This window comes from Dermacentor albipictus, chromosome 1, assembly GCF_038994185.2.
Source record: "Dermacentor albipictus isolate Rhodes 1998 colony chromosome 1, USDA_Dalb.pri_finalv2, whole genome shotgun sequence".
NCBI lineage: Eukaryota > Metazoa > Arthropoda > Arachnida > Ixodida > Ixodidae > Dermacentor > Dermacentor albipictus.
Genome location: NC_091821.1, coordinates 252,158,016 through 252,172,772, shown reverse-complemented (window position 1 = coordinate 252,172,772; position 14,757 = coordinate 252,158,016). Strand labels below are relative to the sequence as shown.

General features: G+C 48.0%; 2 protein-coding genes across 6 annotated transcripts in view; one reads left to right on the top strand and one right to left on the bottom strand.

Annotated features, from left to right (window-relative positions):
* LOC135901226 (receptor expression-enhancing protein 1-like) overlaps window positions 1-14,757 on the top strand; it is a 306,997-nt gene that overhangs the window by 132,501 nt on the left and 159,739 nt on the right. The window lies entirely within an intron of this gene.
* Kdm3 (Lysine demethylase 3) overlaps window positions 1-14,757 on the bottom strand; it is a 291,755-nt gene that overhangs the window by 165,559 nt on the left and 111,439 nt on the right. The window contains exon 1 of one of the 3 annotated variants that reach the window (XM_065430876.1): window positions 974-1,030. The exons of the other annotated variants lie outside the window; for them this stretch is intronic. Within the exon in view, the coding sequence (XP_065286948.1) occupies window positions 974-1,015 (42 nt within the window). The 5' untranslated portion in view covers window positions 1,016-1,030. Of the gene's footprint in view, window positions 1-973; window positions 1,031-14,757 lie in introns of those variants that run through there. 3 annotated transcript variants of the gene reach the window in all.

Genomic DNA, 14,757 nt, shown 5'->3' with positions numbered 1-14,757 from the left:
TTCATAATACCATTAACTAAAGGCTAAATACACATGCACCCTCTTTAAGGCTTTGAAAGGGGGGAGGGGGAGCAAAGAAACAACCATTAAAGGAAGTAAGAATCAGTATGCCGGTACGAGTGCCGCAAAGTTCATAGGCGCGTTTGTTAGGCCAACAGATACTGATGTGAAGGCGCAAATAGTTGAAGTAGTCTGGACACGGTGCCACAATATGGGTGGATGCTGACGCTCGTAATTCGACATGGCGGTCGACTCCTTTAAGAAACTGCCGGCACCAATGCGTATGCCCAGAAACCAATGAGCTCGGACCATCTTGTACGTGGGCCGACAGTGACTGCTATTTCTGAAGCACCGTAACGTTTCTGTTGACCCACGTTTCCTAAATACTGCACCAGAGAACTGATCGAACTCTGTACAGAAATACACAGCAAGTGATAGGCAACTGCAATAACATACGGTGACGCATCAGCTGAGCTGGCTCAACTTTGTTCATAATGACAATGAAAAAAGAAAAGAAAAAAAAAACTTCTGGAAGGCATCTAACAAATCTAGGCAATTCTTATTAGAACATTACCAACGCAGCTCGGTAATGACATTTCAACATGTGCACGCACGCGGAGGCTCAGCGTGTGGTAGGTACAGCTTGTGTGCGTAAGACGCTATGTAAGTACATTTGAACACAATAGGCATTCCAGGAAGACATGAGTTCGCAGCTGCTCCGTCATTTGCGTCGACGAAAAATGCCAAGCGAGACCCGGAAGAGTCCTGGCGATATTCAAACCTGCTTACTTCTCAACTCAAGCTGCATGCGTCAAGCATACGGGCTTTGTACAGAGACGGCTTCGAGATATGACATCATAAGCGTAACACCGACGTCGCGAGAAGTTGACGTGGAAGAGCCAGCCATTAGCCACAGACCGCAAACATATACAGATCTGACGGCAGTCTTCCCACCTAATGGCACAATACTTACGAACAAGAGACGAGGGATGGATACAGGCAGGAAAGAAGGCATTGCTAGCAATTTTCATACAGCACCCACACAAACAGGCTATTTGTACGGCGACATTCTTCGCTAGCAGCAATCGCCGGCCATCACGTTTTACAGCAGGCCGTTAAGGCGCGCTCGATCCTTTTATCAACGGACGGAAGGAACACGCGCCCCATTTCCGCAGAGGGCACATCGAAGGGCAAAGCGGAATGAAGTGCTATCGTTGGTGGCAGTCAGCGGCGCCTTGCACCCGGTTTCGGCAGCCGGCAAGCACTGCGTACGTCCCAGCAGAGCAAGGAGGTGAAGCACGAGAGAAGGCACATGAGCACCAGTGCGTGCCGCCAATCAGTGCGGTGTCGTCAAGGTGCCTGGGCGCATTTGTAACGTTCACGCAACGAAAGAATGTTGCGGATGCGGAAGTAGAAAGCGTGATGCAAACGCACCACAAAGCACCGGCGACCTAGCTAAACACCATTCAACCAACGGAAGTAAACATGCACAACTTTTGAGTGGCATACACAACCTCAGGACAAACGAGAAGCCTTATAAGAACGAAAATAAAAAAAAGAAAAAGAAAGGAAAAAGAATAAAAAAAGAAGGCCTGGCACAAGGTGCACAGCGGAAACAACACAAAATGGGCCCCTCCCCCAGCACGCAAAAGAAAAAAAGAGAAAGTAAAAACTGAACAAGAAAATACCCCATCGACCTCATTTCCTGCTTTTGTTGCGACGCGGACGTTGCTTCGTGGCATCAGCGCACAAACCTGCCAGCGTATAATGATGGCCAGTGGAGGGAAGAGTAGCAAGGGCCAAGGAAAAAGAACGAAAGGAAGAAGCAGCTTCCTTCTGGGCACCAGGGACATGGCCGCATCAAGAGCTTTCTCCAGACGCCGTCGGCGAGAAACCATTTGCGGAGCGATTACCGCAATCGCAGACGACGAGACGAGCGGGGAAGGAATGCCCCGAAACGCCGGGCGGCGTCCGCTTGACCGCCCAGACGAACGCAGCCCCCTCTCGGCGATCTTTATTTATTCAACCACACCTCCTCGCCAGCTTCGGCGTGTCCTAGGGCTGAGACATTACTCTCCCTGCGAAAGTACCAACTCGCGTCTAAATGCATGATTGAACAGGCCTCGGGTCTGGGCGCCTCGTCGTCACTAGAATAACGACTATACTGAAGAATGCGGGACATGGAATTAATCCAGTTCTGTCTCCAGCGAAACACAGGATCACTATCGTGGCCCCTATCGACAGATCGCACGAATTAGTCGATACGTGACTGAGCAACTGAGCATTTCAGCATAGCGCGATATGAGGCCCACAGGGATCCTTCTGTACGTGAGCAGATACAAACTTTACGTGGCGTGGTATCGGCAGGCTAAATGAATCAACAAAAGCCCTGCAGAAGTACAATAGTATTCCTGGACACGGGGAAATGCGCTCTCGGGCTGCCTGCCATCTGCTAGTCCAGACAACCTATAGTCAGGCAGGGGTTCCCGAGATCGACTCAAGGTTCAGGATGAACTTTTTGCTAACAGTAAAGTATGCTTTCGGAGGACGTAACCGCTCAGTTTGTGTAGCATTCTGTCAAAGCGAAGTGGATGACAATTTTACTTTCATTAGATACCCGGTATTCTGTGAAACGGCACCTCTCCGTTCCCTGCTGCATTGGTTTGCATTCTAAACCGCATTCCGCATACTAAACCGCATTTCACCTGGCCGCATGCAAGGGACACTGTAACGCCACGAAACACGGCGCCACTGAAAGAGACCACTCGTCTCCATACGCCATAGAGGGGTCACCCACATGCATAGACATGACCTAACCCTGTTAACGCTCGATGAAGCATACGAACACCTGATGCAGTGCTCCAGAAACAAGCGCACTTTCAGTCATCACTGCGGTTAACTAGTGCAACGTTTCTGCTGTTGCTGCTGTACAATTACGAGAAGAATGACCGCCTGTAACGGTTCAGCTCGGCAGGCTTTCCATTCCATTCCCTTTTCCATTCTTATCGCTTATCATTGGTTCGGGCAGGGTGAGGATCGTGTTATCGCTGCACTTGGTCACTCGGCGCGACTTATAAGAATGGAAAAATAAAATGTATAGCTCCAACATAGTCAATGGTCGTGTATTCGTAGACAATATCACACAATGACCACCCTTCCCAATGCCTCTCGAGCATGTTATATAGCTTTAAATGCGTAAGCATTTCTATGCTTACCTAACGATAAAAGCCGCCCGTCCGCCTTCAAAATTAGGCCCGCAGCAGCGAGCGATTTCACCTCCGTGCTGCCTTCAACGCGAACTAAGCGGCGAGAACACAGCGCGCAAGCTTTCAGCACTCGCCGCACTCTCTGCCCCCATCGTATATCGCTTTCCAGATAGGGCCCGCGCGGCTCATAAGGGTTCGACGCGGATGGATAAGGCGCTTAAGAGCGATAACGGCTTAGAATGGTCGGAACGTCATCAGCGCACCTGGCGCCGCCACCTGCAGTAGTTTATTCTCTATGGTTTACTTGCGTCGTCGATTCACCTTGCGCCGTCGCCCGCAACAGTACGTGTCGCCGCAGCTCTGTCGTTTATAATACTGGTCGGATCAAGTTTAATGTTCATCTACACCGGGCTGCGTGGTGATGAGCAAGCGGCACAATGCTTATGCGTACTCGGAGAACTCCCAGAGGAGTTTCCGCGTCTTTTTTGCTAACTGCCATGCGACCACATAATTGCAGTGTGTCTGTCCACCATTTTGCGACACGATTCGAGAGTTTGTGTGCCTGCAGCCTAACATTGTTTTTTTTTTCTTTTTTTTAAAGACAACGAGCACACAGTTGTGCACTGAAATACACAACAGCGGCCGTACGCATCCGCTCATTTTCCGCGAACTGCTGACCTTGAATGCTGATCCCAGGGCTACACACTCGTCCAACACGACCACACGGCCCGGCGTGACAAGGATAAGACCCAATTTATTATTGTTTTCCCAGGCAGCAGCATATTGCGCAAGCAGACCCTCCAGGCAGTAATGCAAGAAAAGTGCTTACTTCGCATCACGCCAGACAGAATGCGGCATTCCAAGGATATATGAGCAGCTGTAAACTGTGCAATCTAGTCCCAAAGATAAGCAGGTTATCTCTCCTGATATCAGCAGAACCACGCGCGGCTCAAGTATCTACAGGCGCCGTTTTCCCCAACACGCCATACGAGGCTCCGAGCCGAATACGCCCCTTCGCGACTAATATGCTTGCTCTTCGCGCGGGGAACGGAACTGTTGCACGAATGCACGCCTTGGACACGTACAGCGCGCAAGAAAGTAAACGCGGAGAGCAAAAAATTGCAACCATTTTGCAACTTTTCATCTAACATGCCGAGTTAAGCCGTGAGTAATCGGTGAGGTCGCTGATCGACTCGTTACTTTTAATAGCCGGCTTGTTAAGCACTGACTTGGCGGCCTGGGCTACAAGTTTACGGAAATTTCGGCCCGACCCCGTAGATGAGATCGGCCGCTGGCCTTGGTGTAACCGCTAAATTCGCGCCAGCGAGCGATTGCGTAAGAACGAAGCGATCGGCGCCAGTGGCAGCTTTTGACGGCGACGGGCGGTCTGTATAGGTTCAGATGTAAACGTGAATCCGACGCAAGGGAGTCCAGTCCAGTGCTGGTATATAATGTACAAGGATTCCTTTTGCTCGACTCTATTCAGTTGCATCCGTTACATGGGCGGTGTACTGGTCGGGCCACTGGTGAAGCGCGAGAAAGAACATCATTCGAATAGAACCCCGGCCCTCAATGCAATAGCCGCATTCCATAACATTTGCATGAACTCGCTCCTGGCGGCTCGAAATCTAAGCGACAGCATCATGCGTCAACGAGAAGAAACAGCGCCTGTTTCGTCAGTGCTGGTTGCAACTCGCCAGCCCGCGCGCCGCCCTCCAGCGTTTACACGCACCTTGCGCAGCAGCTACGAGATGGCACTGTGAACAGCCCGTGTGAAAACTAGCCCAGACGACCAGAAAATGTAACGCATTCTCTCGATTTGACGCGACAGGCGAAGTCCATTGCCTGCACCGAATGCTTACCTCGACTTGATAGGAAGCGACATGATAAGTAGGAAGCACGCCAACTACAGCGAAGCTCGTCGCCACCAAACCAACATAGCAGCACCTGCTTGCCGTTTGCCAAGGATAAGTAATGCTTTTTGTTAGTAATCAGTTCTGTTAAGTCCAACACCATGACGATGGACTTAACTGATGCCGCTCTCCTTTATCGCATGCGCACAGGGTCCGCGCAAACTACTGCTTGGCGGTACAAGACAGGATTTGGATCGCCGTCGTCGTGTGTGCATTGTCAAGCTTTCGTGATATTGAACATTATATACTAAAGATGAAGTCAAGCGCAAGGCGGCACCACACTCAAATGCAAGTGATACTTTATTCCCGCGAGGACGTTTGATATTTAGGAGAGAGGTGCTTCGGCTCCTCCTAAAGTTCCTCCGTGATACAGTGTTGGGAAGTGAATGGTGAGCCGTATGGGTCGTCGTGGTTCGCAAAAAGCGCAATGTATTGGGGTCAGAATCAACTTGCTTCTGAGGCCTGGTCTTGCTAGTTGTACTGCAAAGTGTTTCAGACGGTATCGCGGTTTATAGGCAACGTTCAGGCGGAGCAATTGACGGCAATTTTTGCAAGGCTAGGTCTGCCTGCATCCTCCTTCTGATGTAAAGCGAAGAAGGCATTCATTTCTTCTTTCGTCTTGCAGTGACCTTCAAAAATTATAATACAAATGAAATTTAGCACAGTATTCGTATAAACAAACTAGAAGGCGACCTTCATCTATAAGAAAACTCCACTTCGCAGGATTTTTTTTTTTTTTTCGAACGCGGGGCTTCCAGATATCTGGGATCAAAGTTTACTCTCGTTCCCCTTCACTGCAAATCAGTGGGAGGGAAATGGCCTCCTCGATTAGATCGACCCGCGGGGGAAGCCGGTGACGCTTTGCAGCCAGTTTGGTGATAAGCAAGTATCAGTCACAACCACCTCGCGATATGGCGTTGGCTTCTGTACGCCATACGTCACGCCTCCGACGGGGAAGGCCAGTGAAACTGTGCAGACCGACGCAAATGTTACTGACAAATATTCCTAAAGGAGCACTATTTACGAGAATTGTGGGCATCTCAAATTTTAACGGCCGCCTGGAACTTTGTGGTGTAAATGTAAACGACATTTGCTAATTACGCCGTCGCGAAGTTAGCATCTCAAAAGTGCGTACACGAGCACAAATTAAAAAAGAAAAGGGAACTTGTATAACGCGGTCTTTCTGGCGCATTCTATACAGAAGATTAACATGGTCTTTATGCTAAGAAAAAACAAAGCGGACGTATACACTATCATACATGCCTTTTTACCTCGGTTACGCAGTTATGCAAACCGTACATTCACATTCTATAAAGATACCCGTTGTTTAAAGCCATGCGTCGTACCCTAAAATTAGCTCACTTTACATCCTGCATCAGCTGCAATGTGCCGAAGTATGGTATCTGTTCTTTGTTGCATAACGAGGAGGACATGCGACAGTCCGATCCGCCTTGTCCCTGCTATTGTATTTAGCGTTACTTACAGTGTTAATCCTGCACTAAGCACCAAGACCCAATTCTCCAGGATACAAGTAGTGGACCTTTATCGCATCACACAACGGGTTGCTATAGATGAGTGAAGAGGTCGAACACGTGGCAGGAGGAAAATGAATTGCGCAGGGCTGACGACGCGGGCGAAGTTTCCACGAGGTGGGAACTCGGCAATGAAACCTCAGGAGCACATTTAAAAGCAAACTCGAAACCTTCCACAATTTCGAGGGTGCCACGTGGACGCACACGACCGAAAAAGAAAGCCGAGCAGCACGCAGTGGGCACCCTGGAAATCTCTGCCGAATCCCTGCCGCTGTGCGCTTACATCGTCGTTCCTCGGCCTCTGCGGTACTGCATACCCAGCGGGCCTCGACCACGCCCCGACCAGGCACAGAAAAGGAGGCGGCGCCGTGGCCCGAGCACCTTGCTGCGCACAGCAGTGCGCACCGCCTGGGACGCAGCACCTGGCACGAGGTGACTCATCCTGGCACGCAGCCCGGCCACTGACCCCGTACGCGCAGCTCTTTCGCGCGGGCGACCCCCTCCCAACGGCCCTTTTATCGCAGTGAAGACGCGCCTACCCGCCAGGGTAAGCCAAGTGGAAGCCAGCAGTGACGCTCCCATTAATAACGTTAGGCACGTCTCCACCGACCTCTTTACACGTTACGTCTTGACGCACGAACGCGTGCAACGGGTACGAGTGACTTGTGAATCACTTACTACAGTGAATTCGGCGATATGAACACCATCCTTTAGGGAAGCGCGCAAGTCGCAGATGAAGCCCCCCCCCCCCCACTCGCTGGCGGCTAAAATATCGATGCTAGAATCTATTAGGGGACAGAGGTTTCACCTGATAGCGCGAAATGCTCCCAATGGGACACAAAGTGCGCAATGGCAGCACCTAGCGGAGCGCCGGGCAAAAGTAGGAGAGCCTTCCTTTTTCCAGCAGGCGATCCAAGAAAAAAGTGACCACAGAAGAGAACTATCCCTCACTTCAAATGGACAGTTTTATTGCTACTGTAAACACTTAAAAAAAAAAAAGTAGCATGCTCGGTTGTAGGCTGCATCTGACCTTGTAGCTGCGTTTCGTCTACACGCCCACACATCTTGCGGCGGCGCTTCACTGCGATATAGTAAACTAACGATTTCAGCAATCTGTTCTTAAATGCTGAAGTTCAGAGCGTACGCATAACTACACAAAGATCAACATATTTCTGATACACAGAATTGGATGCCAAAAGACTCATTTAAGCGCTGGAAACCCAATAGACAGCCCATACGAGCGTTTTTGATAGCTTGAAGGAAGCTGCTTCTTTCAGTTGTGGATAGTTCAGCAAATAATTAACGATTTATTAATTAGAAATTAATATTATATAAATTGTACAAATAAATTATAAATGAATACTTTATTATTTAATGTTCGAATGATTTTTGTTCAGTTACGATTTCTACTGTTTTTTTTTTTCGTACCACTATACCCTCCACGGCCATAATAAGTGCGAGCAAGTTGTTTTAATGTTATTTGGGCTTTGTGGGGGTTAAATTGCAAATATGAAGCCTGCCATTTTTTCGGGGCACTATCATGATTTCCCACATTTATGCCGCAACAGTGTTGCAGAATATCAGTCGTAAAACATAGCTCACCGTTTCCTTCCGACATACGAACGGAAATGTGACGCAGGTGGACGACATGGTAAATCCTGAAACGCCACACCGTTAAGGTCAGCTCGCCACAGGCGAGAAGCGGTTCGTATGTTTATAGGGAAACTGAGCGGGCTTGCCACCTCGACAGCGAAATTGAGGCAGGAGAACCAACCGACAGACTTCCCGTCTCAAATTTGTTGCCAACGGCTACTGAAATGGTAATTTCATTGAAACCGTTAATTGTTTCATACAAATTGCCGCCGCACTGCGACACAAGTGCGGCGATCGTCTCCGAGAGCTAGACGGCGTTGGCAGCCATAAAAGTGTACGTGCGACTGCAGCCTCATGCATCGCGCTGCTGTGCTGGGGGGGACCGACGTTAAATCCCACCATCAGGCACGTAATTATTTTTTATTTATTTGTTAAGTATAGAGCTGTTCGGCAAGACCGCAGCTGCAACGAGCATCCGTGGTCAGGAAAGTCCGGAAGGGTCCGTGACGCTACGCTTGAAAAAGAAAACGGTCGTTGAGCTAACAAGTACTTACGCGACAGCACAAGAAACAGAAATTAGGGGACGGTGCGATGCAACGATTCGCTTCGCCCGGTTCTATCACACTCCGATCAGCCGACGCTTACGACCGGCCGATTGTGCAGCCATAACGTGGCGAAGCGAGAAGATGGAACATGCGCTAAACGGAATCGTTACAGTACTCCGGCCTTGCAAGTTGTCTTTTGACAGAGCGCTTAAAGCGGAAGAATTTCGTAATCTTTCAAAGTGCAGTTTATGCCAGGAAACTGTCGAAGTCACGCAGTTGTTGCGAAAGTCCCATTCACAAATGAAACGTAATTTAGCACGACGCACACAGTAAGTGACAATTTCCGCTTAAATCACCACACCAGGTGCACTTTACCGAACTGCGATGTTTACTGGTACCCACTAGAGGTGCGCGTATGAAAACGCACTTACAATTATCTCGATTTGGACGCATTTCCTAAACTCAGAAACTCAAGGCGACTCAGTAGAAGTTACTTAATACCCTGCACAATCACTCCAAATACTAGTTGGACGGCGAGGCGGACTGGCTAATTGAAATTAATTGCGAGTACCTTAAAGCGCAACAATAAAGAATAGCCCAAGTGACGGCCACACGAAGAGGGATTACCTTTTCGAAACATACGCCGCACACATAAACCGAACAAAATGATCGAGCACGCGCAGCAAGGTTTACTATATAGTTGCTGGTTAGTCACTATAACCTATTCATCAAAAACAAAAAAAAACTAAAGCCACCTGCTGAACCTGTGTTACCGGTTAACAAGCGGTATACCGTGCAGCTGACGCACACATTTTCTTAATGTGATACGTTTCCTCTATTATTCGCGAAAGCTGATGGTTGTTTTCGAACGCAGCGTTAGGTTTAGGGGGAAAAAGAATAACAGCCACTACTACTGCAGTGTATTGCCATATTTGGCGACTCAAATGTTTACAAAAGAGCTGAATGTTATTTACGGCAAACTCGGTAACAATGCAACGGCAGTAAGGCTACGTATACGTTAACCGGACGGCTCGTTAACTAAAACTTCCTCGAGCTTGATTTAACCCGTTAGGCACTTTTGGTAGACGGCTTTTGCATTTTTTTCTTTCTCGGATAAAAATAGGCTCTAGTATGTTTGCTCCACAGTTAAAGAAACGTTTAATCTTGCTGTTTTGTTAAACACAAGCCAGCCAAATATATTTCTGACAGCGTCCACACGATTCCTCTTTCATGCGGAAGTGCTTACGTCGGCCAGCCGAGTCACTGATAATATATGCCTCAAAGAACATCAAGTATCACTGAAATTTCGGTTGTCGCAAATGTGAGCACACTACGAACTTTTATGGTCGTGTCCAAAACCTTCATAACAGATGAAGTAGAAGAAGCAATATATATATATATATATATATATATATATATATATATATATATATATATATATATATATATAGCGCATTAGGAAAAGATGCGTGCATGAGCTGCAAAACAGTATGATTTTATTCAACATTGTCTTCGGGCGCTAGATGAGACATATAAAAGAGACGCACCCACAAAGTAATGTGCGTGTCTTTCCCTTCGTATGTCCCATCTAAGCCGAAAATACAATGTTTCGTAAACCCCGCCAACATGATTAAGAAGTTCTATTATCATTTTATTCGCCCGTAAAACGCGTGGTGCAGGATGGTTTGTTTTTGTAATTTCGATTACTATACTACTGATAATCGCTACCTCGCTGCTTTGCGTAGCTAATTTCAATTTTTCAAGTCGCTAAAATAGTTACGCACACGCGCAGTGACTGACACTGTTCCGATTTTTGGTAGCATCCGCATTACGGGCGCGTGTGTCTATGCAGTCCAGCTGCTAAGAACTGACCTTTCTTTATACGCCTTTTTAACTCTTGGTGATTGGCTGGAATGCCACCAGCACACCGTTACCGATGTGATAAGACGCCATGCGCGTCGGGCAAGAAAATAGTAACACTGAATGGAAAGAACCAAATTTAAAAAAAGAAGTTCGCTTTATTTGGGCATGCCTGAATATATTCGAGTGTTTTGCCAATTGATAATGCTGCTCCCGAAATAGAACATCCGAGTCAACCCGCGTCTGCTTTGTTGTTGTTGCTCCCCCTATTCTGTCGTATCTATCTTCCAACAACGACATGCTGCACACCGCTAAGCTACAACAGACTTTCCGCGCCTGCTCGTATTACAAATACTTATTACGCTCCCCTATATATAGTTTTTCTTGGGCAAGTGGCACTGCGAATCTGGCAGTGTCATGTACGAGAAGAGACTACGAGTTGCCAGAAACACCGCGCATGCGTACGTTAATACCGGTGCGCGCTAAATTTGGCGGTCTGCTCTTGGTAAGTTTTGAGCCTTTCTTTCCGTCCTCCTCTCATTGCGCAGTCAACTCCTTGAAGGCACTCCGGAGCCGGCTCAAGTGACCTCGCGGTCAAGCTCTTACGTGACGCGCTTGACCGCTCCTTCGCCTACCGTCTTCATGGCAGGTCGTGCCCTTTGCGCGGTCATCATAATGAGCAGTGAAATGGGTCGCAAGGTCACGATCGCAAGTACAATCGGAGCCAGCAGACTACGTAACGAGCATCGCGCGCTCCCTCTCCAAACGCTTTGGGCATCCGCTTTCGATAATGCTCGCTGGCGAAATTACAAGACTCGGGGTGACGCCATGCGCGGACAATGTTTCCCGCTGCGCAAACCCCTTATATGATAGACTTACGAAACTAGCGCGAATGGGCCGCAGCCCAGGCTTGCGAGATGAGAATTTCGTGCGGAATCAGGTGGCGTTTCTTTCTTTTTTTTCCCCCCAATATGTACGAAAATACCGAACTACTAGGTTCGTAAACACAAGGGGCGCTTGAAATATACACGTCTACGCAACTTGTGTCCGAGCTTACAGACTGCCATTTCAACAACAGTTACCCCTTTAACCACCTCATTAACTGCGTGGTCGGCTTTAAGCTTACCCCGATTAAATACGTCTACTACAATACTTCAAAAGTGTTTCAAATATCCCCAGATAGACACGTTGTTTAATGGGTGTCGTCTGTTAAACTGGTGTGGTCTATTAGCGACGCAAAATGGAAAACAAGGTGCGTTGTTGACTACACGCGTACACAAAAGTGTACCGACCAGGGATTCCGCGATCAGGCCAATCTTTTCCTCTCACTGTCAATGCAACTTGAAATTGAGGGCTGCAGCCCAAACTTGGCATTGCGAACTTTGCAGAGTACACGTTAATTTCAGTTTATGCATGCTAATTACAAATAAATTTAGTTTTTCCGAGACCCTGTGGCCCGTATACTTTTTCTCAAAAGTGTACTTGGCATTTCACAAGATAAAATACCCCAAAGCAACCTTGAAGCTGCGGGTAGGTTTCGGCTAGCCTGTATATAGGGCACAATTCCAACTAATAGCACAAAAACTAAAACTGGAAAATGAAGTGGCCTCGTCGCGTCTTGGTGCTGTTGTAATCGTTGGATGGAAGAAGTTAACTGACAAGAACGCATACACGCACTGCTAGAAAGACCTTTTCTGCGATGTGAGAATTTGCACTCTCGCTTGCCAAATGCTTAATGTGAGCCGCTCGGGCAGTGGTATTTCCTTCAACTACCGAGAAAAACTTTAATGGTACAAAATCGCACTAAGCTTCTTTAATAGATATGGACAGAAATAAGAGGCTTATGAACATGCACAATAAAGTGACAGAACGAAAAAAAAAAAGGTTTCCTATGGGGATTAAATCAACCATTTTTTTAGCTATCATGCATGCGCCCCCACCTGCTTTTCAAAAATATTTATTTTAAAGAATCCGGCAGAATCCATCTCACCATGAATGTCGACGTGAATGCGATGAGCAGCGAAGCAATGCAGCCACACACCGGACTGCCACAACCGAAACGCGTCATGTAAGTGGCGCGTACTGCCGCCCGACTTCGCGCTTGCGTTACCCTCTGGACACGCTCCATATGCACTTTGCTGCCCGAGTTCCGCTTGCTTCAGAAAGCAGTCCCGTGGTGCGAAACTTGCTCCCGGCCCTTCTATGACGGAGGTACTATGGAAATTTCCTTCGTGGTCAAGCGTTACTTTCGTGTTTGGATTCAAGAGCAAGAGAAATAATCCCGGCCCAGTGCTGACATATTTTGCTCTAGGGCATATTAACACCACTTACAGAGCCCACCGTCGCATTTACACTGGTGGCTCCGTTCCGCCAACATTATCTGCCATCGGTGTCTAGATTCCGTCTGCGAGTTTTACCGTCCCTGCCACTCTTAGTCACCGCACTTCAGCTACAGCCACTGAACTAGCTGCACTGCCGGCAGCTTTTATCTACATCACAGACCAGAAAGCTGAGTCTTGGGCCATCTTCACTGACTCAAAAGCGGTCCTGCAGTCCCCGAAGTCGCCACGCATGCAGGGACAACTCGTGATGGACATTAGACGCCTATGTAATAAAGCCTGCGAACTGTATCATAGCGTTGTGCTGCAGTGCTTACCAGCCCACTGTGCAAAACAAGGCAACGTCCAGGCTGACCATGCTGCCAAAGCTGGACACGACACTTCGAGAGAAATGGTCCAGATACCTTTCCCGAGAAAAGACGCGGCGACACTGGTATCTGCACATGCTTGGCATTTCCATCGATCGCTCTAGACAGATGCGAGCCATCAGTACGGAGCCCAAAACAAAATCGATCCATCGTGACTTTTACATGTTGCGAGGTTTCAATAGACAAGAAGACCAAACATGCCTACACCGCACCAGACTCAACGTGGCCTACACGACGTGGCCACGTTGAGTGGCCACGTGGCCCAAGTGCAAGCTTAAACTGACGGACTCGCCAATGTGCTTTGACCTGCAACTTGTTCTGTGCGACCACTGCTGCTAAGAGAGAGAACCTTTAAGGCGGCACTACACCTGCAACGGACTCGGGCTTGGAACTGCGGCACATTCTCAGACCATGGCAAAGCACCACTTGCTTGTTACACGCCACAAACGCGCTGCCGATGTTCTTGCAGGCCCCGAGCCTTAACGAAACATTGTAAATATCTCTATAGTGTACATGTGTATACATGTGTGCGACTTTATGTGCTGTTAAGTGTTCCTATCACTTCATATATCATACTCATCACCCATCACCTGAAGCAGCATGTCAGACAAACAGCCAGGCTAACATATCCAGCATATCATTAAAGCCCCCCCCCCCCCCCCCCCCCTCTCCCTCTCCCTCTCTCTTTCTCTCTCTCGAGAATGCGTGCAGCGGTTTCAAACAGACTGCCCTTCACAGACTGCTTGTCGGTATTACTAAGTGTCGTAGGCTCCTGACTTTTAAACTCGTCTTAACGCGGAAAGAGAGTTAGGTGGCATTAACCTTCTACAGAAAGATGCACGCCATGTCACATTTATGCAGCAAGAGCATCAGCTAGGAATACGCTTATTTAATTTGCGGCGCATTTGGAATATTTCTTCAACGACGAAGAACAAAAAGGCCACACAACGCGCCACTAAAAATGATAGACGATATAAACATTTCGCAGGGAAACGCGGGACGCTATATGAAGTTACCTAGCTATAGTCGCGGCCTACATTCTAATTAGGCGAAACACAAGGAAATATCAGCGGTTTTTAAATGTACCATCTAAGGATAAAAACCTGGATTCGTAGCGACAATGTCTACGGTGAAATCGACAATGGCACGGGAAGTAAAATAATGAAACTTCTATCGCGAAAACAAAAGGTGGAAGGAAGACGAGGAACAGGCGATACTGCCTTTCATCTAGTTATGACATGCCAGAACCTTCGCATATATTATAGCCTCAGCCATAAAAGTGAGAGAATGTAAATGAAAACACACACACACACACACACACACACACACACACACACACACACACACACACACACACACACACACACACAAATAAATAAAACAATAATGCAAGTCAACGCT